This window comes from Mauremys reevesii, linkage group 24 (assembly GCF_016161935.1).
Source record: "Mauremys reevesii isolate NIE-2019 linkage group 24, ASM1616193v1, whole genome shotgun sequence".
Taxonomy (NCBI): domain Eukaryota; kingdom Metazoa; phylum Chordata; order Testudines; family Geoemydidae; genus Mauremys; species Mauremys reevesii.
This window is the reverse complement of record NC_052646.1, coordinates 8,745,956-8,771,974: the sequence shown is the minus strand read 5'-3', so window position 1 is coordinate 8,771,974 and position 26,019 is coordinate 8,745,956. Positions and strand designations below refer to the sequence as shown.

The 26,019-nt window shown below is 58.2% G+C and overlaps 1 protein-coding gene across 5 annotated transcripts in view; it reads right to left on the bottom strand.

Moving 5' to 3' along the window:
• Nucleotides 1-26,019, bottom strand: part of SEMA6C (semaphorin 6C) — a 92,565-nt gene that overhangs the window by 52,659 nt on the left and 13,887 nt on the right. For 3 of the 5 annotated variants that reach the window (XM_039512975.1, XM_039512978.1, XM_039512979.1), the window contains exon 1: nucleotides 409-433. In XM_039512975.1, coding sequence (XP_039368909.1) covers nucleotides 409-431 — 23 coding nt within the window. In that variant the 5' untranslated portion in view covers nucleotides 432-433. Of the gene's footprint in view, nucleotides 1-408; nucleotides 434-8,974; nucleotides 9,056-11,394; nucleotides 11,530-26,019 lie in introns of those variants that run through there. The other 2 variants (XM_039512977.1, XM_039512976.1) reach the window with 2 other exon arrangements.

Here is a 26,019-nt window from a genome sequence, read left to right as displayed (position 1 = left end):
ATGAAAAACCTGGAAAGCTATCAAATTAACATGGCACAGATTAAATGGATTAAATGCTGGCTCACTGATAGGTCTCCAAATGTAACTGTAAACAGCGAGGGGGCGTGTTTCTAGTGGGGTTCTGCAGGGATCGGTTCTCGGCCCCACGCTATTTCTTGGGTTTGTCTTGCAAAGAAAGAAACCAACAGGACTCCACTGGCCATCACATACAGTCCCCAGCTAAAACCCCTCCAATGCATCATCAGGGATCTACAACCCATCCTGACAATGACCCCACACTTTCACAGGCCTTGGGTGGCAGGCCAGTCCTCGCCCACAGACAACCTGCCAACCTGAAGCATATTCTCACCAGTAACTGCACACTGCACCATAGTAACTCTAACTCAGGAACCAATCCATGCAACAAACCTTGATGCCAACTCTGCCCACATATCTACACCAGCGACACCATCACAGGACCTAACCAGATCAGCCACACCATCACCGGTTCATTCACCTGCACGTCCACCAATGTAATATACGCCATCATATGCCAGCAATGCCCCTCTGCTATGTACAATGGCCAAACTGGACAGTCTCTACGGAAAAGGATAAATGGACACAAATCAGATATTAGGAATGGCAATATACGAAAACCTGTAGGAGAACACTTCAACCTCCCTGGCCACACAATAGCAGATCTTAAGGTGGCCATCCTGCAGCAAAAAAACTTCAGGACCAGACTTCAGAGAGAAACTGCTGAGCTTCAGTTCATCTGCAAATTTGACACCATCAGCTCAGGATTAAACAAAGACTGTGAATGGCTTGCCAACTACAGAACCAGTTTCTCCTCTCTTGGTTTTCACACCTCAGCTGCTAGAAGAGGGCCTCATCCTCCCTGATTGAACTAACCTCGTTATCTCTAGCCTGCTTCTTGCTTGCTTATATATACCTGCCCCTGGAAATTTCCACTACTTGCATCTGACGAAGTGGGCATTCACCCACGAAAGCTCATGCTCCCAAACGTCTGTTAGTCTATAAGGTGCCACAAGACTCTTTGCTGCCTTAGAGTGACAGACCCCAGGAGGTCAATCTATTTAGCTTAACAAAGAGAACGCTACAGGGTGACTTGATCACAATTTATAAGTACCTAGATGGGGAACAAATATTTAATAACGGGCTCTTCAGCCAAGCAGAGAAAGGTTGAACACGATCCAATGGCTGGAAGTTGAAGCCAGACACATTCAGACTGGAAATGAGGTGCACGTTTTTACAGGAGGGTAATTAACCATCAGAACAATTTCCCAAGGGTCGTGATGGATTCCCTGTCGCTGACCATGTTTAAATAAAGACTGGCTGTTTCTCTAACATCTCTGCTCTAGGATTTCCTTTTGGGCAGTTCTCTGGCCCGAGCTATCCAAGACATCAGAGTAAATGATCACAGTGGTCCCCTCTGGCCTTGGAATTTATGACGATCCAGGCCCCAGTGCGCCGGGTGCTGCACAAACATATAGTGCGAGACAGAGTGCAGGCTCTTCAGGGCAGGGAGGGAAATGGAGGCACCAAGAGGGAAAGTGACTTGTCAAGATCAGAGAGCTGGTCAGTGGCAGAGGCAGGAAAAGAACCCAGGTGTCCTGCCTAGCACCCTGCCCGCTAGGCCGCATTGCCTCTCCTACGGGCTGGCCTTTGAAGACATCGTAGCATTAGGCCAGCGAGGTCTCTGGGAGGGGAAAAGCATCCAGGGGTCAGCTGAGGGGTGAGCTGAGCTGAGATGGGTCTGAAGTCGGGCTGCCCAGGCTGGGTTATGGAGATGCCGGACCTGGGGAAATCCCACCTCTGGCTTAGCGTAGGGCAGCCTATAGGGCAGAGATGGGGGAGAGCAGGGGTTTAGCTGTAGCTGGTGCTAAAGCAACAGTCGTTCCTCTCTGCAGACCTGGGTTTAAATCCTGCCCGAGGGTCATGACTGAGGGGCATTGGCAGGGCACCAGCAGGGACCCCCATGTCCGGGCTGGAGCTGGCAAGCACAGCAGCTCCCCCTGGCTCTGTCCCTGCCCCACTGATCCCTGGTTGCCACGGCCCTTAGCATCTCCTCTGTGACACAAGGAACGAGCGGGGATGCAGCCCCCTGGCCCAGGAGGCTGCGGCTGGGGAGGCACGTATCACCCTGGGCTTTGCAGACTGCAGCAGCCTGTGGCCCCATCGGCTGCTCCCAGATGTGGCCAAGGAGCCTCTCCAACTGCCCTGCCAGGATTGGGGAGCGGCGGGAGCTCGGGACCAGACGACTGAGGCCCTTGTGGTTTATTCTTCCGTCATCGCTATCCCCCCAGGGGAGGAAGACACAAGCCGCCCTTCCCAGCACGGGGTGAAGGTGGGACCGGCCCCACTTCCCCCCAGCAGGCCGGTGGGTGCCGGCCGGTCTCAGCCAAAGGGGGTTGGCTTGGGAGCCCCATTTCTGAGCATCCTCCCCCATTCCCTCTATGGGGCTGTCCCCCCAGTGCCGCGATTCCCCCCCACCCCCAGGCTCTCTCTGGACGACGGAAGAGAATCCTCAGGCCCTGTGGGCACCCACCCCCACACTGTGCTGCTGGGCACTGGGGTGGGCATTATACACCCACGGGGCGGGGCGGGGCAGTGCTGATGCCTCCATGGCAGGCACAGAGAGGGGCATGTGCCCGGCCTGCAGAAAGCCTGCTCAGGGCAAGGCTGCAGTGTGCCGCCCCTTCAGCTCTGAGCGAGGGGCCTGGTGACCTGGCACGCGAGGTCACCGCGCCACTCAGGACGGCTGGACGGCCGGGCTAAATCTGCCACTCGAGGCAGCGGCCCAGAGGCCTCTGGGGCACGCCGGGCTGGGCAGGGGCTGGGGCTGGGAACTCTGCCTTTGGGCCAAGGAGGGAGAGGGCTCCCCCGCGGTGGGAGGATTTCCGTGCCCAAGGGAACAGATCCCAGCTGCCAGCCCTGGTGTCTGAGTGCAGCGGGGTGGGTGCTAGGGAACCCGGTCTGGGTCTCTGCGCCAACCTGGAGCTGCCTCCGGGTGCCACCCTTCCCCCATCAGAACTGCGCTGCCTGCCCCACAGATCCCTCCCATTCCCAGCTCTCCAGCCCGTCGCCCGCCTCCTCTTTCCCAGCTATTGCGCAGCAGCTGGGGCCCAGCCAAGTCCTCCAGAGGCCACTCGACTTCTCAGTGCCCAGGGCTTTTCCAGGAACAAGCCGTTCAGCGCCGTGGCCTCACGCCGACCCAGCCGGGCCAGGCACGGTGCCGGGGGGAGCAGGGCAAGGCGGGGCTGCCTAATGCTGCCAGCAGCCCACGGGGACGCGCCAAGCTGCCTTGGGCCGGTGCCCGGTGCAGGGAGAGCAGGAGATGCCACGGCCTTGGTGCAGGTGGGGAGGAGGGGCATTTGATGGGCACCCATCGCTCGGGCATGAAAAGGGGTGAGAATTCAGAGCTGCTTCTCGCCTGGGAGGGGGAGTCTGCTGGGTCAGGGCTCCTGCGTTCTAGCCCCAGCTCTGGGAGGGGGGGGCGGTCTAGTGGCTGCAATGGGGGCAGGACTCCTGGGTTCTATTCCCATCTCCTTTTAATGCTGTGTGAGAAGGAATAAAGCTTTTCTATGTTCCGATTTACAGATCGAGGCTCTGACGCGCCGCAGCTCAGGGTTGCTGGCTGGAGACACGCGCAGAGAGCTAGGGGTCGGTGCCCCTCGGGTCTGCGAGACCGTTGTCCCCAAAGCCCTTCTCACAAACAGCACTTGCCATTAATCACATTCCTGCTGGCAAAGGCAGTGAGAGTTCCCCCCCCCACCCGCTGCCCCCGTCCAGGGGCCAGGAGAACCAGGGACGCTGGCCTTAAGCTACGTTCTGGGCTGCGGCGCTGGGGAACAAAATCTGCTCGGACCCCAAGGCCAGAGAGAGGTGGAGGAGATGCAATGGCCACACCATCCCCCTCTGCTGGATGGAAAACGAACTGCTCGCCTGTGTGTCATATTCCCATCACTGCTAATGGGGATTCTTCTTCAGCTCTAGCTGGGGGTTGGGGCTTTTGACCCCTAATTCTATCCTTGCAGTCACCATGGAGCTCTCAGCAGCCCCTCCCTGGATCGCAAGGTGCTTAAAACATACCCAGGGATCAGGTCTAAATCCAATATGGAGTCAGGTATAATTAACCCTGTATCGCAAAGGGGGAAACTGAGTCACAAGAGGGAAGAGACTTGGCTTAAGGATCACACAGCAAGTCAGTGACTGAGCTGCGAATAGAACCCAGGAGTCCTGGCTCCTAGATCTAAGCCTCCCAAAGCTGAGGGCAGAACCCAGGAGTCCTAGCTCGTTGCCTGATCTAATCACTACACCACATCCCTCTGAGATCTTTCTCCACTCCAAGTTCTACCCATTCCAATGTCCTTTTCCTTTATTATTCATATCACAGTAGCACCAGCCCAAGATTAGGGCCCTGTTGTGTCCGGCGCTGCACACCCACCTAGTGAGAGACAGCCCCAGCCTTGAAGAGCTCTGTCGCAACACATCAGACAAAAGATGGGAGGGGAAACTGAGGCAGAGAGGAGTGAAGTGACTTGCCCACATTCACCCAGCAGGCCAGTAGCAGAGCAAGGAATCAAACCCAGCCATCCTGGCTCCCAGCCCAGTGCGCCAGCCACTAGTTCACAGCGGGTGGGGTCTAGCTCCCACCCCCTGCAGGCGGCTGTCACGCCCTGACCAATACACCCTGCTCCCCAAGCAGGCACCAAGCAGTTAAAAGGAGCGAATGCTGAGTTAATGGCACAGATCTAATGGTGCTCTATTGAGAAATGTCATTACTACTGAAGACCCGTGCTGGGTGTCTGAAATAGACGATGTAATTAAATGAAATATTATGCCAATTAAAATCCAGGCCCCCACATGCCAATATAATTCTTACCCTGGGCCATTCGCAATGTAAATTTAATGTATGACGTCTCATCAGTCCCACATTATATTCTGCTGTCTCGGAGAGGTGGTTAATTTTAGCCCGCGCTCCAGCCATCTCTTCCGCTTCCTCCAGGCCAGTGAAGCTGGGTCTTGGCGTCTAAATAATCAGGTCCGTACAATGCAATAGAGACTCGTTCTTTCAGCGTTACTTCTGCTTCCACCCCCTATTTCACATGAGTTGGGAATGGAACCCAGGAGTCCTGACCCCCGCCCCCCAGCTCTCACTCAGCCCTGCGCCCTATGACTCAAATGCATCCCCCAGAAGCATTAATGCATCACTGAGATCCTGGGGAGGATGCGGGGGGGCTTGGCTTAAAATTGCCCCCTCCCCATGCACTGGGACTGGATTCACCCTTTCCCTCCGCAGTGGGGCAGGGGAACAAATGAAGTTAAAAGGCAACTAATGCGCAGCATGAGGAAAGGAAATGTTTTCTAATGCCGCGCGTGAGTAACTTGCGGAACTCCCCGCCACATGATGTCCTTGAGGCCAAGGGCTAAGCAGGATCCACAACTGACAGGACCAGACACTGCTGCATTAAAGAGAAGGACTAGGGACCCTTCAGCTTTAGGGCCTGAGCCCACCACCAACTGAACAGGGACAGGAAGGGATTTCCTCTGAATCAGTGATTGTGGGTAAGTCACTCCTCCATGTTGTGCCTCAGTTTCCCTTCCCACCCACTGTCTGTCTGGTCTATTCAGCCTGTGAGCTCTCCGGGGGACGGACTGTCTCTCACTCTGTAGCTGTGCAGTGCCTGGTGCAACAGAGACCCAGGCTCGGAGGGGGGGTTGGAGGGGGCAACAGCTGGATCCAGCTGCAGCACTTAAGGGAGCCCAGCCAGCCTGGTGCACTGTGCCCCATCAGGAGCCCCGTGAGCCCCTGCAGACTACAGCTTCCCCACGGCCTGACTCGGCTGCCTACCCCTCGCCTGCTTCGCGGCTTCTCTGCCTGGGATTGAACCCACAGCTGCCCCAACTGCTACACATGAACTGGCCACTGGAGGGAGACAGGGAGCCACTGCAGGGGTCAGTCCCCATTGTGGAGGAGGAGGCAGGACACTGAGGTGTGATGGAGCGATGAGCTGACCAGGCACAGCAGCCCCCACCATGTGATTTCAGCTTCCCCATCCCCCTACTTAGCATCCCCCTCGCCCCTCCTTGGCTCCCAAATCAGTCCCTCCCCACTGCTAAAGGAGAATTCCTGCCAGCTGCCAGCAGTGCAGGGGCTATGGTACACACCGCTGAGCAGGTGAGATCCTGGCCTGCTCCCCAGACTCGGCCGCCCCGTGCACCCCTCCATCCCTCCCCCGGACCCTCGGCTGGCTGCATCGGAAATTAAAATATAAATAATTCAGTCCCCGTCGCCTTTATGAATAAGAATATGAACCTGACAGAAAGCGCCTGGGAGTAATTTATGTAGGGGGAGAAGTGACTCTGCTTTCAGATCCATTTGTGAGCCGGAGGGAGCTGGGTGCAGGAGGGACGCCGAACGGGGGGACCGGGATGGGGAGTCAGGAGGGACTCGTTAGTTTCAATCCGGGCAGGGCTGTAATTGCTCCTGATCGACGCACACGCCACGTCTTTGGCAAGCGTCAAAGCCCTGGGCACCGGTGCCAGGAGCGCAGTGAGGACGCGTCGTCCCCCTCCGCTGCCATGAGGACAGGAAGTGAGAAAAGAACCCTGGGCCCAGATCCGCAGCGGGTGCAAAGGGCTTTAACGGAGCTGGCTTACACCAGCGGAGGATCCGGGCCCCCGTCTCCAGCCGCAGCTCGTGGGAAGGTGGAGGGGTGTTTCGAAAGCCCGCGGGCAGCGTTCAGCTGGGACATGGCGGGATAGTGAGATCCCAAGAGATCCCAGAGGTCAGGACCCGCGTCGTTTACACCACAGCGCCAATAGACAGGGGCACACCCGTGGCCCAGCTGTGTGCTCGAGAGCTCCCCTCTGCTAGTGCGAATCACTGCACTCCCAAAGCACGCCGGTGCCAACAGTGCCCGCGGGCAGTCACTCCATGCCTGGCATACACCCGCCTGCCCGGGGCCAGTCCACACTCAGCACCCCCCGTCATGGGCACCCCATGCCCTGGGCCAGAGCTGGACCAGTCCATGCTGAGCACCACCCCGGGCCAGTCTGCATTGGGCACAAGCAGCCCCATTTCTGTTCCCGTAATTTTTATTTTGGAAACTGGAATGGGTCATGGTTACGAGCCCCAAACCCTTTGCCATCGACGGAGCTGGTGTGCCGGGGGCCAAGGCCGGGGCCAGGGATGGGGGGGGCGGGTGTCAGTTTCATTTCTTTTAGGGAAAAGGGCAGGAGGAAAACGACCAATCTGATTTGTTTTAAAAGCTGCTGCCTGTGTCCTAAGGGCATCTCTGTGCTGTGTCTACTGGCAACGCTGCATTCCGGCTACAAAGTCCCTGCCCCCGCACGCCGGCCTTGGCGGCATAAATCCAGCGATAGACAGGCTGCCATCCTGCCGCTGGCAAGGCCACAGCAGACAGGGGAGTAGCAGAGGCATGTTCCCCTAGGGGGGCTGCCTGATGTGCTGGAACAGATCAGTGGGTAAAAGGCTGGGTGGAAGGTTGTCAGTTTCAATCTCCCCCAGAAAGTATCCCGTGTCAGAGGTGAGCAGCACAGCAATGGTACCCTGCTGAGCTGGGGGCGGGAGCAGGGGGGTCTGTTTTCCCATCCCACGAGAACTTGCATGATTTTGAATAAACTTTTCCCCACCTCAAATTCAGATGAAAAATCCCACTCTCAAAAGTGTCCACAAACCGATTTTTTCAGTTTGGGGGCAATCGAAACCTTTTGTTTTCATCATTCGGAACCGTTTTCTTTTGCATTTGACGTTTCCTTTCTTTGGAACCTTTTTTTTTAAAATCCTACATTAAGGTATAGTTGGCAACAGAGAGGCGTTTCGAACAAAAAAACCCAAAATATGAAACTTTTCCTTTTGACCATGTCAGAATGTCCCATTTCCACAGTTTCTAACGTTTCTTTTCTTTTTTTTTTTTTCAAAAAAAAGGTCACGCTGGGAAATCAGCCACATCTGACCCTCTCCCCACAGACAATTTCAGTTCTGACAAATTGGCATTTTTCAGCAAAAAAAAGTTCATACAAAACTTCTACACTAACGCTAGTTCGGATCCCACCGCTGACATTCATTTATAGCTTGGCCATCAACATTTTCCAAAGTGGCCTCTAATCTTGGTTGCCCGTGTTAAGGGCTCCGGATGTGGGGTCTGAGTATCCCAGCACAAGCAGGGAACAGCGGCTTCTGGACTCCAGCTCTTCCCTGGGCCTAACCGAGGCCCCAATCTTACCCCATCCCTGGCCAAGGCAGGGGTGTGTACAAGTCACAAGCCATGGTCCCCTGGCGGAGGAGACGGCTCCCACCACATCACCGTGATGGGATAAGGAGGGGCTCGGCCCAGGCGATCGGTGGGAGAGATCAGGGCTGAGATAGCCAGAAGCATTGAGTTGGCCAGAGGAGGCAAAACCAAACTCCCCAGCTGCCCCAGAAGCCCTGCATCCAAGCCTCCCGCCCCCAAACTCCAAACGGAACTAAGACCCCAAGATCACAGCCCTGCACCCCGTGAATAACTCGGAACTGCCACGGCCCCTCTGCTTCGGCCTCGAACCACCAACCCCGCCCCATTCCTGCGCCGTGCTCTGCATCGTCCCAAGATCCCGGTTCGCCAGGCGGGACATCAAACTGCAATGGAAATGCCCACCCCCACCCCTGAGGAGAGCTGCCAGAGGAAGCCGTTGGCACCAAACCCACAACCCCCCGAGGTGCACAGATCCTGCAAGGAGCTGGGCTCTGTACTTGGCAGGTGCCCGCAGGTGGCACCTTATCTCCTAACTATTGACCTATATACATGCCTGGAGCACTCCTGGGACACCACAGAGAGTGCCAGCCCCCGCCCCTTTGCAGCCTGAATACTGCGGGGGGGAAGAGACCCCCTGCTGGTCAGGAGGACATATTGCAGAGCACAAGGCGAGAGCGCCACGCACACACCCCTACTGCCGGCCGCGGCCTTACCTTAGTTTCCAGGGTCCGTGGGGCAGCTGTGCACGGGTGGGGCTGGCCAGGCACTTGGGCGACTCTGGGGGTCCGGCAAGGCTGGGAAGAGACACAATTCAAAGGGGAGGGAGGTGAGAGACAAGGTCAGACAGGCAGCACAGTGGGGGTATCGAGGACCCGTGTTCAGTCGGCTGCATGGGGAGGGCACTGAGCCAGGAGCATGGCACTGCCAGGGGCTCGGTGCCTCAGCTCTGCCACCTGCCCCACAGCCCAGGTAGCTCATTGGTCCCCAAGGTAATTAACCACTAACGAACCGAAGAATTCTAGCGAGAGACAGACAGGCCTGGCTAGGCCAAGTGAGGGGGGAGCAGCATCTGCCCGACAGCATCTGGGCATCCCAGGGCAGCGCTACTCTGCTTTGGGCACTGGGTGAGATGCCCGCTGGGCCCGGGTCCCCCGGATCCGGTGCCACCAATCAGAGAGGGTGAGGCTGGGAGCTTGTGGTTGACACGCGTGCCCCAAGTGTGCAATGACACACATGTGCACACGCAGCCCCCACTCGCACATGCAAAACCAACCCCCAAATACACAGACCGAGGAAGCAAAGTAGAGGTTAGCCACCCCCTCGTCTGCAGTCGGGGGACAGCCTGATCCAGAAGGAAACTCTCAACTCCCCCAAAGCCCCAGAGCTAAACCTTGAACCTGGGCATGGGCTGATGGGTCAGAGCACAGGGCGGGGCGAGGGGCACGCACAGGGGCTGTGCTCAGGGGCACATCATTCATGGGAGCCGCCCCCTCCCTGCCCCACAGGCTGGGCACCCCCACCCTCATCTGCCACCCTTTCACCTCGTGCCGGCTGGTACCTCTGAGCCAGGCACTCTCAGCACTGTCCCCCGGCCTGTGCCCCTGTTCCCAGTGGGGACACGGCCCCGGGATGGAGCTCCCACCAGAAGCTCCCGGGGGGGGGGGTATTTTTAGCCAGACGGTGACTCTGAGGGAAACAAAGTCAGCGGCGCGACAGAAATAGCCCTGCTAGGGAGCCCGGCATCAATGGATACAGAGCAGGGCAGGGAGTTTCCAGACAGCCGGCCTCAGCGGGGAGAGGCAGGGACCAGACCCTTGTGCTGTGAGCCCTGCAATCCGGCTGCAGATGTGCCGCTGAGCAAGGTTATAAATATCTCCCCCATCAGACCCACCCACTCTCCCTCCAGCAGGTGGCGATAGCCAGAGGGGCTTCCCCAGGTGGCACAGGTGCTGCAGGCACTGACAAGGAGCTGGGGGGGGGGAGATTGCCCCATCATGCCCCCGCCTACCCTGAATGAATGGAGGGCTAATGGCAGGGCTGGCTGGGGGGGTGCATAGGGAGAGAACAGAGGAGGGGCGGACAGAGGGACGGACAGGCAGGCAGGGTGGACGGGGACAAGCACACAGCACGCACGGGGATATTGGGGCAGTCGCAGCCGCAGGAGGGGCTCCTGGCTCCAGATCGAGCCCTTTGGGACCCTCCCTGCCTCCGGGCGCCATTGAATTCTCAGCTGCCACCCGCCCGCGCCCACCGCCCCTGGAAGAGGAGCCCCAACGACCAGCGCCGCGAGTCGGATGCGGAGCCACGAGCTGCTTCCCCAGCCGAGATTCGAGCCGGGGCTCCCTGTGGGCCGCATCGTGCTACCCCAGCCTTCTAGGCAGGCAAGAGCGTGACCCAAAACCGGATCCGCCCGCGCGCCCCGGGCCTGCCCCCAGCTGCTCAGACCAAGGCTACGGGGTGTTACCAGGCCAGCTTCGGAGAGGCCTTGAGCAGCAGAGCGAGTCATTTCACCCCCTCCCGAGCCCCTGGCCACGCGGCCCTAAGGAGGCGCATTATCTGGGCCGGGGATCAGCCGACCGGCATGGGACAGCATCCCATGAGCGAGGCAATTTCGGGATGAATGGGGAGATTCAGTGCAGAGTCAGAGGGGCCTTTTGTTTCCCTGACTGAAGGCTGCCCGGGTGTCACCGGAGCGGTCCCGCTTCATTTGCACGGCACAGAGAAACTCCACGAAGCCAGGCCGGCGTCTTCCCATGGGCCGCGGCGCCCGAGGCAGATGCGCCAAGGCTTCCTGGTTAAAAGCCAACAGCTGGATCCGGATTACGCCCGCTCTGGGGAGGTTAGGAACAGCTTCCCGGCGGGTCACAGAGCACCCCGGCTCAGCAGCTGTGTGCACGTGCACGGGGGGTAGTGCCAGCCGTGAGGCAGGCAGGGGCAATGCAAGATTCCCCCGGGCAGCCGCAGTGCCAGTCTCAGGGTCCCGATCAAACTGTCAGTGCCCCTCCGTCCCAACCCACAACCCCCCGGCCCCCTACGCTATCCCAGCCCTGCCAGATCCCGTTTCTCCCAGCCTGTACCAAAGGGCTGGCTCTTGGGCAGTGCCCGCGGGGCACGGGGCTGGGCAGGGACTCACGGGCGCTCAGCCGCTCCCCGGTGGCACTGACGCTCTCCAGCCACGGAGGAGGCGCAGTTGATGCTCTGCGACCGCAGCCTCTTTTCCAGTCCATTTCCCTCGCTCTGTCACTCTGACATCTCAGTCCCGCCGCGCCTGCCCCCGGGGACCAGAGATATTCCCTCCCCGCCGCCGCAAACACAAGCTTGCCGGGCGCGCCAGGCTGCGCTGGAGGGAAACAAAAGCAGATCAGATCCGTGAAGGAAACGCAGCATTTTAACTGGGCTCAGTGGAGAGGAAATGAAACGCATGGGGGGGGTGTCCCTAATAGAGCGGGAGGAGGGTATAACGGGGGTGTAATCGCTTTCCACTCCGGCTCCCTCGGAAAGGTCTGATCGGCCTTGATTGCTAACACGTGTGAGAAATCCTAAGGAGGGAGCCGGCCTCTGTGCAGAGCAGCGAACTGGTGGCCGATGGCCTGCTGCCCGCACCGGGCCCTGCCAGCTCCTGGGGACGCAGCGGCTGCAAGAGGATCCAGGGCAGTGACTGTTGTTACAGGAGCATCACATGAGAGCAGGGCCCCGTTGTGCCAGGCGCCGCACAGACCCCGGGCGAGAGCAGGGCCCCGTTGTGCCAGGTGCTGCGCAGACCCCAGGCGAGATCAGGGCCCCGTTGTGCCGGGCGCTGCGCAGACCCCGGGCGAGATCAGGGCCCCGTTGTGCCAGGTGCTGCGCAGACCCCAGGCGAGATCAGGGCCCCGTTGTGCCGGGCGCTGCGCAGACCCCGGGCGAGATCAGGGCCCCGTTGTGCCAGGCGCTGCGCAGACCCCGGGCGAGATCAGGGCCCCGTTGTGCCGGGCGCTGCCCAGACCCCGGGCGAGAGCAGGGCCCCCCCGCCCATGATACCAGGCTACTTGTTCTCATTGACAGCTGAGCCAGCAGCCACCAGTGCACTGTGTGGGGTGTTCTTAGGGGCTCACGCTCTGTGTTTTAATGGAAGGAAATACAGGAACTTCCAGACTGGATCAGACCAGGGTCCATCCACCCCTTTATCCTGCCTCCCGCGGTGACCACAGTCACACAGCAGGGCAGAGCAGAGCCAGAAATAGAACCCAGGAGTCCTGACGTCCAGCCCAAGGCTGGGAATGAAGGTCTGGGAGGGGAGTGGGGTCTAGTGGTTAAAGCGGGGGGCAGGGAGGCAGGACTCCGGGGTTCTGTTCCCAGCTCAGGGAGGGGAGTGGGGTCTAGTGGTTAAAGCGGGGGGCTGGGAGCCAGGACTCCGGGGTTCTGTTCCTAGCTCTGGGAGGGGAGTGGGGTCTAGTGGTTAAAGCGGGGGGCTGGGAGCCAGGACTCCGGGGTTCTGTTCCCAGCTCTGGGAGGGGAGTGGGGTCTAGTGGTTAAAGCGGGGGGCTGGGAGCCAGGACTCCGGGGTTCTGTTCCCAGCTCTGGGAGGGGAGTGGGGTCTAGTGGTCTCAGGGGAGGGGCTGGGAACCAGGAGTCCTGACTCCTGTCGAATACCCAGTGGTTGATTCCTGTGGTGTGACAAGAGGAAACCACAGCAGCCCTTGTCCTGGTCTGGCTCCCCAGCCAAAGCCGACAGGCTGCCTCTGAGAACTGGATCCGTTAACTCTCTGGAGCCTGGTGTTTTCCCGCAGGGGACTGGGGGCAGCCTGGCCAGGGAGACCCAACCGGGGGCAGTGCTGAGCCAATGCCCTTGTGTGGTACTGGGGAGAGGTGGGGAATAGCGCAGCTGCTGCCCCAGCAGGGGGCGCTCTTCTCTGAGCCAGTGCAGTGCTCCAGCAGGGGGCTCGGAGCTGCACGGGAAAGGGGGGGGGTCCAGTAGGACGGGACGTGCGCCTGCCTTTGAGCATTGCTGACCCAGGACACCTGGGTTCTCTTCCCAGCTCTAGAAGGGGAGAGGGCTCTAGTGGTTACAGCGGGGAGGAGCTGGAGAGTCAGGACTCCTGGGTTCCTCAAAGGAGCATGGTCTCGCGGCCATGGGAGTCAGGAGTCCTGAGTTCGAAGACGATAAGTTCTGGGCACATCACAGATTTTAGTTAAAGGAGAACTCGGGAGCTGCTGTGCCGTGGTGTCCTCCAGAGACCCCAGGTGAGTCCCCCGGCCCAGGTCAGACCCACTCCTGTCTTCTCCCGCTGGTGAGCGCCCCCAGCTCAGACCCCTGCCCACCCTCCCCCCAGCTGGGCGGTCTGCGTGCCTAGAGCCTGGAGCAGCCCGGAGGAGGTGTGTGTGTGTGTGGGGGGGGGGTTAAGCGTGCGCTGTTAGCAGTCCGTGGAATTGTATCAACTGGATCATTAACGAGGTCAGGGCTCCTAAAGGCACCTTTATTATTTGAAATGTAAATAATTAAATTCGAGGCAATAAATCACTATTAATGCCAAGGGGCAGAGCAGGGACTGGTGTGAGTGGGATGGGGGAGGGGAGTGCATCGGGTTGCATCATTAGGTGACCCTACAATAACAAATCAGAGAGAGCTCCACTGTGGCTGTGAAGGACCCTACAATAGCATCCATGAGAGACCCTACAATAACAAACCATAGTATGCCCAGCCTAGCATCCACGAGAGACCCTACAATAACAAACCATAGTATGCCCAGCCTAGCATCCATGAGAGACCCTACAATAACAAACCATAGTATGCCCAGCCTAGCATCCATGAGAGACCCAACAATAACAAACCATAGCATGCCCAGCCTAGCATCCATGAGAGACCCTACAATAACAAACCATAGCATGCCCAACCTAGCATCCATGAGAGACCCTACAATAACAAACCATAGCATGCCCAGCCTAGCATCCACGAGAGACCCAACAATAACAAACCATAGCATGCCCAGCCTAGCATCCACAAGAGACCCTACAATAACAAACCATAGCATGCCCAGCCTAGCATCCATGAGAGACCCTACAGCAACAGGCTTTATGAGAGAGACTACATGGTGCTCTACAAACAATGACTTATTGTGAAGTGGGCCCTGTCAGACCCATGTTACAGGTGGGGCAACTGAGGCATGGTGGGGCCAAGTAACTTGCTTCAGGACACGCGGCAGGGAATTGGTCCCAGGAGTCCCGACTCTCAGCCCAATGCTTTAATCACTAGTCCATGCTGCCCAATGACCTCCGGCCTCAAAGGGTTAACGAGGGCAGAGCTGGCTGGCTGGCAGCCCCATTTCCCTAATGGGAACATTGTGTGTCACCCCATCCCTGACAAAACGCCAGGCTGCCATGGCCAATGTCCCTTCTGTGCCAAACTGCAGCTGCCTGTAGCAGGCTGTGAATGGCCGACACCGACGCAGGATTCACACAGCTCAAGGCTGGTGAGGCCACCACCATGGAGGAGGAAACCGGCTCGGAGGGGTTGCTCCACAGCAAAGGAGGGCTTGTGTGTGCATGCACGTCTGTGTGCTGGTTTGTATGTGCATGTGTGTCTGCACGTGTATACGCGTGTGCACACACATGGCTGTGCATGTACATCGGTGTGCATGCACATGTGTGCACGCAGGTGCATGCATGTGCACGAGCATGCATGTGGATGCCTATGCGTGTGTGCAGGTATGTGCATGAGTGTGCATGTGTGTGCTTGCATGTGTGTGCATGAGTGTGCATATGGATGCCTGCACATGTGTGCAGATATGTGCATGAGTGTGCATGTGGATGCTTGCACGTGTGTGCATGAGTGTACATATGGATGCCTGCACATGTGTGTAGGTATGTGCATGAGCATGCATGTGGATGCTTGCATGTGTGTGCAGGTATGTACAAGAGTGTGCATGTGGACGCTTGCACATGTGTGCATGAATGTACGTGTGGATGCATGCACGTGTGTGCATGAGTGTGCATGTGGATGCATGCACGTGTGCATGTACAGATATGCGTGTGCATGTTTGTGCATGCAGGTGTTTGTGCATGCACGTCTCTATGTTTGTGTCTTTGTGCAGGGACGCGTATGCACATGAGGGTGTGGGTGGCAGGTGGCACTGGGAAGCCATCACTGAAGAGAATGAAGTCATATCTTCTAAGGAGGCGAAGTAACAGCCCCAGTGTGAATCCCAGCGCAGGCTGGGAGCCATTTTAAGGGCTGCCAACTTTCTTCTTAATTATTAAAGAGCCCACAATGTATCACAGCTAACTACTGTTGGCGCGGGAAGAGTAAACAACTGGATAAGTTATGGCTTGCCTGGGCACGGGAACGACGCCGGCCTGCGGCCTGCACCGTGACCCAGACCTCACCGGCACGACACTCATCAAAGCCTGACCAGAGGCACTGAGCTGCACCGATTCCCATGGTGCACACCCTCGCACGCACACACACAGAGCACCCATCTCTGTGCGTGAGCTCGGAGGTGCATGTTTACCTGCATGCTCATGCAGCTGCCCCTCCGCCCCGAATCCTGTCCCCTGAACTAGGCTCAGCGGGTCCAGTGCTCTGTCGCCCAGTGGTCAGCCAGTCATTTGCGGCAGTGCAAAGAGAGCCCTCCCCCACCCCCCACCGGTGCAGGCGAGTGCCCGGCGGCTGGGCCATGGTGCATCGGGCCCCCTGCATTCGTTATTTGTATTCCACTAATGCCTAGAATCCCAACGGAGACGGGACCCCGCCGGGCCGCCGGGCCCCGAGCTCAGAGACACTCACAGGTGCTCTAGGCACGTGTAGCCCCATTGATTTAACGGGCAAGGCGCAGAGCCAGATCGTTAGCTGGCGCCAGCTAGTGCAGCTCCATTGACGTCACTGACTGACACCACGGGGGATCTGACCCCATTGGGCCTCACTCCACTGGAGTCATTTACACCGTGGGGGATCTGACCCACTGACTCCAATGGAGTGATGCCCGTTGACACCGACTGGGAATCTGGGCCATGCTCCATGGGGCTGAGCTGTGTAACGGCAGAGGGGTTTCCCAGGTGGGAGGATGCACCTCGCCGTAGGGGTGCGCAGGGGGGTGGCCCTGGAGCCCTGATCCCCCCTGAGCCTCTCTTGAAACTGACCAGCTGTTTCCCCCTCTCCCTTTTGAGGAATTCAGGCATCCCCCCCTCTGGGCAGCCCCAGGCTGGCTCCAGCCAAAAGCAGAGCAGATGAAGAGCAGAAGCCACAGGCGAGCTCGAGCTTTCCAACCTCCTCTCAGCTGTAACTAGCGGGGGACAGAAATGGGCCTGACTCCCATGAGGACTCGGGGCCTGGGGACCAAGTGTGCAGAGCCCCCAACGGGAGCCAGATCTTCACAAGGGGCGTGCACAACTGTGCGTGTGCATTCACACGTGTGTGGACGTGCATGTATGCATGTGTGTGTGTGTGTGCATGACCGTGTATGCGGAGCATCCAACGTGCAACGCTCTTGTGAAAATTCTGGCTGAGGCCTGGGAGTTTAGCGTGGGACGGGGAATCAAAACAGGCAGAGCTGTGGGAGACAGGACACCTGGATTTCATACCTAGCTCAAGGAGGGGAGTGGGGTCTGGTGGTTAGAGCCAGGGGGCTGGGAGTCAGGATTCCTGGGTACTACTTCCCAGCTCTGGGAAGGGACTGGAGTGTAGTGGTTAGAGCAGGGGATCTGGAGCCAGGACTAAGACCCCCACCCCCACCCGATCATTCTCATATTTGGGGGTGAGTTTTGTGAAGTTAACACCGTTTTCGGGAGCGGGGAGGAGCTGAAGACTGAAATTCTCTGACACTCTCCAGGGCAGGACTAGTCTGGATCTTAACAGCGGGCGCTCCCTGTTACCCCAAATTTAAGGGGGGGTGTACCCCAGAATGTAATCAAGCTAATTGCAACCATCTTGTGTGCATTCAACCATCACAAATGACAAATTAACCACCACATATAGAGGGTTAATTGGAAAGCAGGCTTTTAGAGGCAAGGTCAAAACGAGCCGGCAGTTTCTGCTAATTAGAATGGAAAAAGCAGGGAAACAAGTGAACAAATAAAACTAGAAGAAAATTAAGTAAATAAAAAAACTTAAGTCGGGGCACCTTCAATAGTAAAAAATGATTCCAAAGTTTAAAACGTAACAATTTTCTAGGGGTTAGTGTAACCTGTGTGTTTGATAAAAAAATAGTTATAAAAACCCCTTAGCTAATCTAGTGGACTTCAAAGCCATCCTCTGAAGCCATCTCGAGAAACGTTTTTCCTAACACCGTGGGTGAGCAACCGGCCACTGCGTACCCGCTGTTAATTACCCAACACCGTTGCGGATTTAAGGTAAACCTATTGCTTCTGCCTGTGTCTGCTTAAATGTAATAAACTGCAGCTTACTCGCATTAATCTTTTAGCAGACGGAATTGCTGTGCTCCCATCCATTGATTTCCTGACACTGCCTGGAGTGAAACGGTGAAGTTGCTCCTGCTGTGGGTTCCTAAAACCCTGGGTAACATGCCCCCAGCTATTCCTTTCGCCTCCTGCTTGCCCTGGGCCTCTGTCACCTGTGTCCCCCTAACTCCATGACCGTGTACAGCCTGGTACAGCACATGGCTGCCCACCTCCTCTGTGGCTGAGGCCACTGCACACAGCCCATGCACCAAGTCCCTGCACCATCCCCACCCACTCACAGAATCTCAGGGTTGGAAGGGACCTCAGGAGGTCACCTAGTCCAACCCCCTGCTCAAAGCAGGACCAATCCCCAGACACATTTTTTTGCCCCAGACCCCTAAATGGCCCCCTCAGGGATTGAACTCACAACCCTGGGTTTAGCAGACCAATGCTCAAACCACCGAGCTATCCCTCCCCGTTCAAGGCCCTGCTCCTAATTCTCCCAGCAGCAAACAGCTCAGCAACGTCAGGGAGTGACTATCCATCTACACACGCCTGCGACAGCTGAGCGGCTCCGGGACAAGGAAGACCCCAGTGCCGGGGCGCGGGAGAGCTGGGGACACAGCACCCCCAGATCTAGATCAAACAACCCCGAGCAGACCAGGCGGATCCAGAGTCTGACCAGCTTCAGGAGGCGTCACAGGACAAACGCTCCTTTTAGTCCCAACCCTACCAATCCCTTCCCACCCCCAAAAAAACCTACCCTAAGCAGAATTCTGGCCCCAGAAAGGGAGAAGAGCCAGAGACTCCATCAAGTCCATTAGGGGCTTTGCTATTGCTCCTGATTTTATGTGGAAGGTGCCCAGACACCACAGTGGTGGGCGGCAGGATAACCCCCTTAGGAGCAGCTCGCTAGCTAGAATTACCCCACGTGGCTGCCAGCAGGGGAGGGTTGTCCTCGTGGACTCTTCAGTTCTTGGTCTTATCGTTCTGAGATCAGGACCTTCTTGCACTGGGCACTGCCCAGACGCACAGTGAAGGACACCCCCTGCCCTTAAGAGCTAACAATCTAGACAGATTAGACGGACTAAGGGTGGGAGGGGAAACTGAGGCAGAAAGAGGGGTCCTGATCTGGGGTCCAAGCCAGGCCTAGAACCCAGGTGCCCTAATGCCCAGTGCCTTAGCTGGCGGCTCATCCAGCATTGTTGTTCAGGGCTCGGCCGCCAGGCAGCAGCAGCAGCGCCCCCCAGTGCCACACTGGGGCTTTAAAACAACCACCTCCTCCAATGCCCCCCTTCCCGCAGACTCCGTTGGCATCACCCAGCCACTGAGCGCCCATGCCGTGGGAGAGCTGCCACCGGCCGAACCCGACCGGGTCACCGCCGCGCCACTGAAGGGAACTTGGAACAATTCCGTTACCACTTGGGTTCTTCCTGCTGCAGCCAGCGGGGCCGTAAATGCCATATTGATTAATCCGTTCGCCCGCTTACTGATAAATAGCTTCTAATTTGTTGCCTCTGGGCTCGGCAGCCAATGCAGATGAACCGCGGGTGACGGAGATTAATGGGTTGCTGGGTGGTAATTTGATTTCATTGGGGCTCTGAGTCACTCCAGCTTCGGCAATTTAACCCCGTCGCTTGCGATTCTGCTAGCACCTGGGACAAGGCTGCTTCTCCACGGGCCGGGTGGCAAGTGGGATTCCTCACTGCTAACTACCACAGGCTTTCAAGGGTTAAACTGTGCCGGGGAAATAAAATCCTTGCAGGCCAAGGAGGCAGTGTTGCCTCGTGGCTTGGGAGACAGCACACCTGGGCTCTCATCCTACTGACCTTGGGTAAGCTCTTTCTTGCACCGTGCCTCAGTTTCCCCACCCAATCCTTGTCTGTTTAGCCTGTGAGGCCCAGATCCTCAAAGGTATTCAGGTGCCTGACTCCCATAGGCATCTAGGCCTACACCCTTCAGGCCAGGGACCGCCTCCCACTCTGTGTCCGTGCAGCGCCCTGCACAATCTCAGCTGGGTCATCTTGGCGCTACCATAATACACCTAATATTATCACCAGCTGGGGATGATGCCAAAGCTGTTTTAGGGGGAGCCTCGCCAATTTGGCCCTGCGGACCCACACGTGTCTCATGGGTTATCAGGGCAAAGTGGGAATTTTCCAGACCACTGTTCTGAAGCCCCTGCGTGCCTCAGTTTCCCCCACAGTTTGCACTGCTACTCAGCGGGCGCAAAGGGGTTAACAGCGCTCCTGAAGAAGAGCTGGAGATGGGGGATGGAAGGAATAGCCTCTCTGGCCGAGGCAGACCAAAGGGGCCAACAGGGAATCCGAAAAGGGCGAATGCCCAGAACATGCCCACAAGCAAACAGCGGCCCAGAGGAAGGTGATTTTCCCCAGGAAAGCTGAGCTGAGGGCCCCGCTCGAGAACAAAGGGAGCAAGGTGCCAGGTGGCGAAGTTAAATGGAGTCCGTGACAGCTTGGCAGGCTGATCGCATTGGCTTAGCCAGCATGGACCGTGGCTTCACCTTTGCCTCTGTTTGCTGGCCTAAGGACTTTCAGATTCGGTAGCCAGGCGGCTAATAAATTCTCCTCTGCTGGGAGAAGGCTGCCTGCTCTGGCAGCAGGTAAGCAGGAGTCTGGCTGGGCTGGATTCACTGCAGGGAGACCTGGAGAGAGACAGGGATCACGGGTGCCCAACGGGCCAGTCTCTGCATCTTAAAAGCCCCGGGCCTGCCCCTGTGGAACTGAGGGTCCTGGGGGCCCAGCCCACTAAAGGGGTCACTCCCATAGACCAGCCTTGCGGATCCGCTCTCTCTAACTTCCCTGGAAAGGGTTAACGGGAGCGGTGCCCAGCGCCCCCCTGGGGAAGCGCGCGGGGCTGTTTGCATTCTGCTGTGTACGTCGATTGCATTTTGCAGGCGATAGATTTCACTGAATGTCTTAATTATTAAATGCGGCGCACCTGCTGTTCCGCTGCAGCGCCAGCCACCCCCTGCCCCCCACCAGCGCAGCCAGCCGCCCGGAGACCCAGCCCCGCGTACGCCGTCCCGGGAGGGAAATCAAACCCCACTGAACGGCTCCGCCTGCCTCACCCCGAGGGCGGCTCCCTGCTCCCTCGGCTTGTTAGCAAGGTGAGCTGGGGCAGCCGCTAGGATGTTCCTAATGCAGTCCCCGTGGAGGGGGACATTGGAGCAGGCTCAGCTGGGGGGCAGGCAGGCCGGATCAGTGGGCAGAGATCAGGACTGGGAGTTGGGACGGCGGGATTCTGTTCCCCAGCTCTGGCAAAGAGCGAAGTCTAGTGGTTAGGGTAGGTAGCTGGGAGCCAGGACTCCTGGGTTCTGTTTCCCAGGGCTGGGAAGGGAGTGGGGTGCAGTGGTTAGAGCCAGGGGGCATGGCTGGAAGTCAGGACTCCTGGGTTCTATCCCTGGGAGGTGATTAGAACCAGAGTGGAGGGGGGCAGGCTGTGAGCCAGGACGTGCGGCGAGACGCTCGCACACTATATGGATGGACACAGGCAGCTGCCTGTGGCAGTTTGGCTATTGACCTCCCTGGGAGCGGGAGCAGGCGCAGGCTTGTGTGAAATGAGCCGGGAAGAGGAGGCAGGGTAGTCGGCCTGGCACTCTCATACAGACTCATTCTTTCATGGCCCTAGTTAGGGGTGGCTAAGCCAGCCATAATCACCCCCCCCCCCCCCGCACGTGCTGCCGGGCAGCCATCTCTGTGCCTGAGCCTCCCGACCCAGCCTAAGAGCTGGCCAGGAACTGATTTGCAGCAATAGGCACTTTATTCCAACACCGTCTGGTTTAACGGGGGTGGGGATTCCTCTCCCCCTGTGAAAGTCTCCCCCAAGGGCATTAAGCCACGGCAGGTGGAGCAAGGGAAGGTTGCAGCAGGGCAGAGGGGAGCAGCTGCTGGAATAAACCCAGAGCTTCACCACTATCCAACCCATGGGGCTAGATTTCAACTCCTCCTGTCACCAGAGCCACAGGAGAATCGCCCACAGGCTGTTAGCAGTCCAGGGCTTATGACACACAGTTGAGCAGTTCTATTCCGGACACCAGGCAGCAGCGGTGATGGGCAGACTCTAGAAAGACTGACACAGTATTCGAGAAGGTAATTCTAGCGGCCAAGCGGTGAGCAATTTATATCCTGAAGAGCCCAGAATGCTAACTTATAAGGATCACCTCCCCTGCCACAGAAGTGCAGCCCCCTCTGGGGTGCAGCACAGCAGGTGGCTAACAGCCACACAGCACTGCTGCAGTGGGGTTGCTTATCCAGCACTGAAAGGTTGCGATCTCTGGGGTGGGGCACAGCAGCACGTTAGGAGCTACCTGGTAAGAGTGCATCGGGATGGCTTGCCCAGGACTGAAATGCAGCCACCTCTGGGGTGGAGTGCATCAGTGGTTTAGCAACCACCCAGCAACGCTGCCCAACCTTTTAGGGCACACAGTTCGGGACCGACGCTGGATCGGGCTAGCAAATTAGCCCTTCGCACCTGGAACCCAGTCATGCCCAGCAAGTGGGATGAGTTTCTGGGACATCAGCCCAGTTTCTGGGCGGGCATCGGTGCAGCATGAGGGAGTCAGCTCAGGCCCCTGCTCTGGGCTGCAGAGTGGCAACGTCTGATTGCTCTGCCGGGCCTGGCTCTAAATCATCCCAGCGGATGTCAGGTACCATCAGCTCCCCTGCTCAGCCTCTGGCCCGGCTCTGATGAGGGAAGGGAGGGACCTGAGAGTGTCTGTGACAATAGCAGGAAGCAAGTAACACTGCGAGACATCCTGATTCTGGCAGGGCCGTGGCTCCGAGATCGGCAGCTCCGACCCGTTGCATCAGCCTGTCCCCATAACCCTTCACCCCAGGGAGAGGAGCAGAGGGGTGGACGGAGCAGGGGACGGCCTGCCTGCCCGGGGGCGAGAAGCAGACCCCTGACTCCCCCACAGCTCCGGCCTGGGGCTCTGCAACTCTTGCAAGCTGGCTGCTGCCTGCTTGGATCCTGTGGTTTGTTACAAGGGCAAACGCCCTCCCCACACTCCACTGCCCCTGCCCAGCCCCCAGAGAGGCTGGCGTAGGGGGGGAGGCGATTTCAGGCAGCTCTTCTGTTCGCACAGTCGCTGGATTGAAGGCACAGGGGCTCCTGGCAGCTGCTCTCCAGCCCTAATTAAAGTGAGCAGTTAGCATGAGGTAATCGCTGGCAGGAGACAGAGCCAAAACTAACGACACCATGGCCATAAACAATGGGCTCGGGCCGGCCCCTCACGGTGCCAGAGCACTGGTCTCCCCAGGCTGTCGGCCGAGTGCCCACAAAGGAGGGGGCACAAATCAATCGCTCTTAATCCCCCACCGCACTCCCCATCTCTCCCAGCTACAAATGGGGCACAACAACCCCCATTAGAGGTTCTAACCGAGATCGGGGCCCCGTCGTGCCGGGTGCTGCACGGACACAGAGTGACCGAGATCAGGGCCCCGACGTGCCGGGCGCTGCCCAGACACAGAGTAACCGAGATCAGGGCCCCGTCGTGCCAGGCGCTGCCCAGACACAGAGTGACCGAGATCAGGGCCCCGTCGTGCCAGGCGCTGCCCAGACACAGAGTGACCGAGATCAGGGCCCCGTCGCGCTGGGCGCTGCCCAGACACAGAGTGACCGAGATCAGGGCCCCGTCGCGCTGGGCGCTGCCCAGACACAGAGTGACCAAGATCAGGGCCCCGTCGTGCCAGGCGCTGCCCAGACACAGAGTAACCGAGATCAGGGCCCCGACGCGCCAGGCGCTGCCCAGACACAGAGTAACCGAGATCAGGGCCCCGTCGTGCCGGGCGCTGCCCAAACACAGAGTAACCGAGTTCAGGGCCCCGACGTGCCGGGTGCTGCCCAGACATAGAGTGACCGAGATCAGGGCCCCGACGTGCCGGGCGCTGCCCAGACACAGAGTGACCGAGATCAGGGCCCCGACGTGCCAGGCGCTGCCCAGACACAGAGTGACCGAGATCAGGGCCCCGTCATGCCGGGTGCTGCCCAGACACAGAGTGACCGAGATCAGGGCCCCGACGCGCTGGGCGCTGCCCAGACACAGAGTGACCGAGATCAGGGCCCCATCGTGCCAGGCGCTGCCCAGACACAGAGTGACCGAGATCAGGGCCCCGACGTGCCGGGCGCTGCCCAGACACAGAGTGACCGAGATCAGGGCCCTGACGTGCCGGGCACTGCCCAGGCACAGAGTAACCTTCCCCCCTCCCACATCCGGCTCCTTGATCCACCCGTCCCTGTGCCCCAGCCCTCGGCAAAACCAAGTACCAGGTTTGTTACAATTACCCTTTCACCACCCCAGCAGGACTTCTGGGTTCTACCCCCAGCTCTGGGAAAGGAGTGGGGTCTAGTGGTTAGAGCGGGGGTGGGGGGACTGGGAGTCAGCACTCCTGGGTTCTATTCCCAGCTCCAGGAGTGGACTGGGATCTAGTGGTTGAAGCAGATCAACCTGCCCATAGGACTCCTGGGCTCTCATCTCTATGATTTCCTGTGTGACCAGGAACAAGTCCTTTCCCCTCTGTAAACGCAGCCAACCCTGTCCGCCGTGTCTGTTTCGCTGCCCCCGGCTCGCAAGGTACCAAATAAGCCAAGCCCAGCCGATACCCGCAGGCCGGGACGCAGCGCTCAAGGCCAGGCCGGCACGACTCTCCTGTGCCTGTCGCCAGCCTGGCCCGCTCGCTGGGGCCCCACACACAGCCCAAAGGCAGCCAATGCCAACCGCGTGGTGTTCACAGCAGGGCCAGCTCTGGCAACGGGTCTGATCGCACTGGGTACGTCAACACGGCAGTAACGAACCCGCGGTGCCCGTCTCAGGGTTACGAGGCCCTGCGCTATGAGCCCTTCCCCCTTTGCGAGGTCTCAGAGCCTGGGCTCCAGCCTGAGCCCAAACGTCTCCTCTGCTACTGTTAGCCCCAGTCAACGGACCCAGGCTCGGAGACTTGCTGCCACGGGCTTTTTGTTGCAGGGTAGCCACAGCCACAGAGACAGGGCCCACAGTGAACCACCACAGCTCTGCCCGGGGCTGGACCGGGGACGACGACCGGAGTGTCCGACCGTAGGGAAACCCTAGGCAACCGCAATCCAAATTAGTGCCCTTGGGCTCGATCACCCCAACTCCTCCGGAACCCCCAGCAGGCACCCGAGCTCCCCAGGTGCCTCGGGTATAGCCCAGGTTCAGCAGAAATTAGCCTAACCCCGCGCAGTGTGGGAAATTGAGGTCGGTAGTGTGAGAAAGTTGAAAACGCGCTTGAGACAAGGCCAAGGCCTGAGGGTAAACTGTGGCTCTGTTCTGGTTATAACTGGTCTCTGCAGGGTTTTTAACGAGTGTTTTTAAGAACTGGGAATGTTTTATTAAACTGCTATCTATACTGATAGCATGAGAAGGAGACTGGTGCAGATGGACGAGCTGGGGGAGGGAATATCTTTTCTTCAACCAATTTCTGTTGGTGCGAGAGAAACGCTTTCTCCAGGGCTGGAAACGTACACAGAGCGTCCCAGCGAAATACAAGGTGGAACAGATGGTTTAGTCTAAGTAGCGAACCCGTATTTCTTGGCAAATGTACCATGAAACCAATGATACACCTGAGACACGTGGAGGATATTTTCCATGATATCTACCACAACTTCAACAACCACCACCCGTCCACAGCAGCATCCACTTCCTGGACACCACAATCAGCTTCAGCAGTGGATAGGTTGACCACCTTTCGAATGGCTGGCAACTGGACCTCTGAGACCCCGCCCCTGTCCTGGCTCTCCCCCCAAGGCCTCACCCCTGCTCTACTCTTCCCCAGGCCCCACCCCATGGTCCACCTCTACCCCAACGGCCCCGCCCCTGCACCCCATCCCCCCGTGACCCCGGAGGCAGCTGATGCTGCTGTGCCCCCTCCTTCCTTCCGCTTAAGGTTGCCACAGATTTAAAGAAAAAGAACGTCAGGGCTTGTCAAATGGCACCCGGCACACAAGCCGAAACCCAGGCTGTCCAGGTGAAAACCAGACAGGTGGTAACCCTAGCAACGGAACCCTACAGTCACCTACATACAAGAAACCCAGGGATCACCACACCCGTAAGCACCCCAAACACAGCCAGGCGCTCAGATACCACAAAATATGCTCCAAGGAGACAGTCCGGGATACACACCTTAACACACTCAAAACCACCTTCTCCAAACAAGGCCCCTGCACCAGGGAAGTAGATCACAGCATGGAGCACAAATACCCCGAGATAACTGCTTCTATACAGATATAACGCCCCCCTCCCCCCCGACCACACACCCCTAGTTGTCAACAACTAAAACCCAGACTCGATGGGGACCCCATCCTAAAAAAAAAAATCTTTCCTGAACCCCGTCTTCTGGCCTTCAGACAA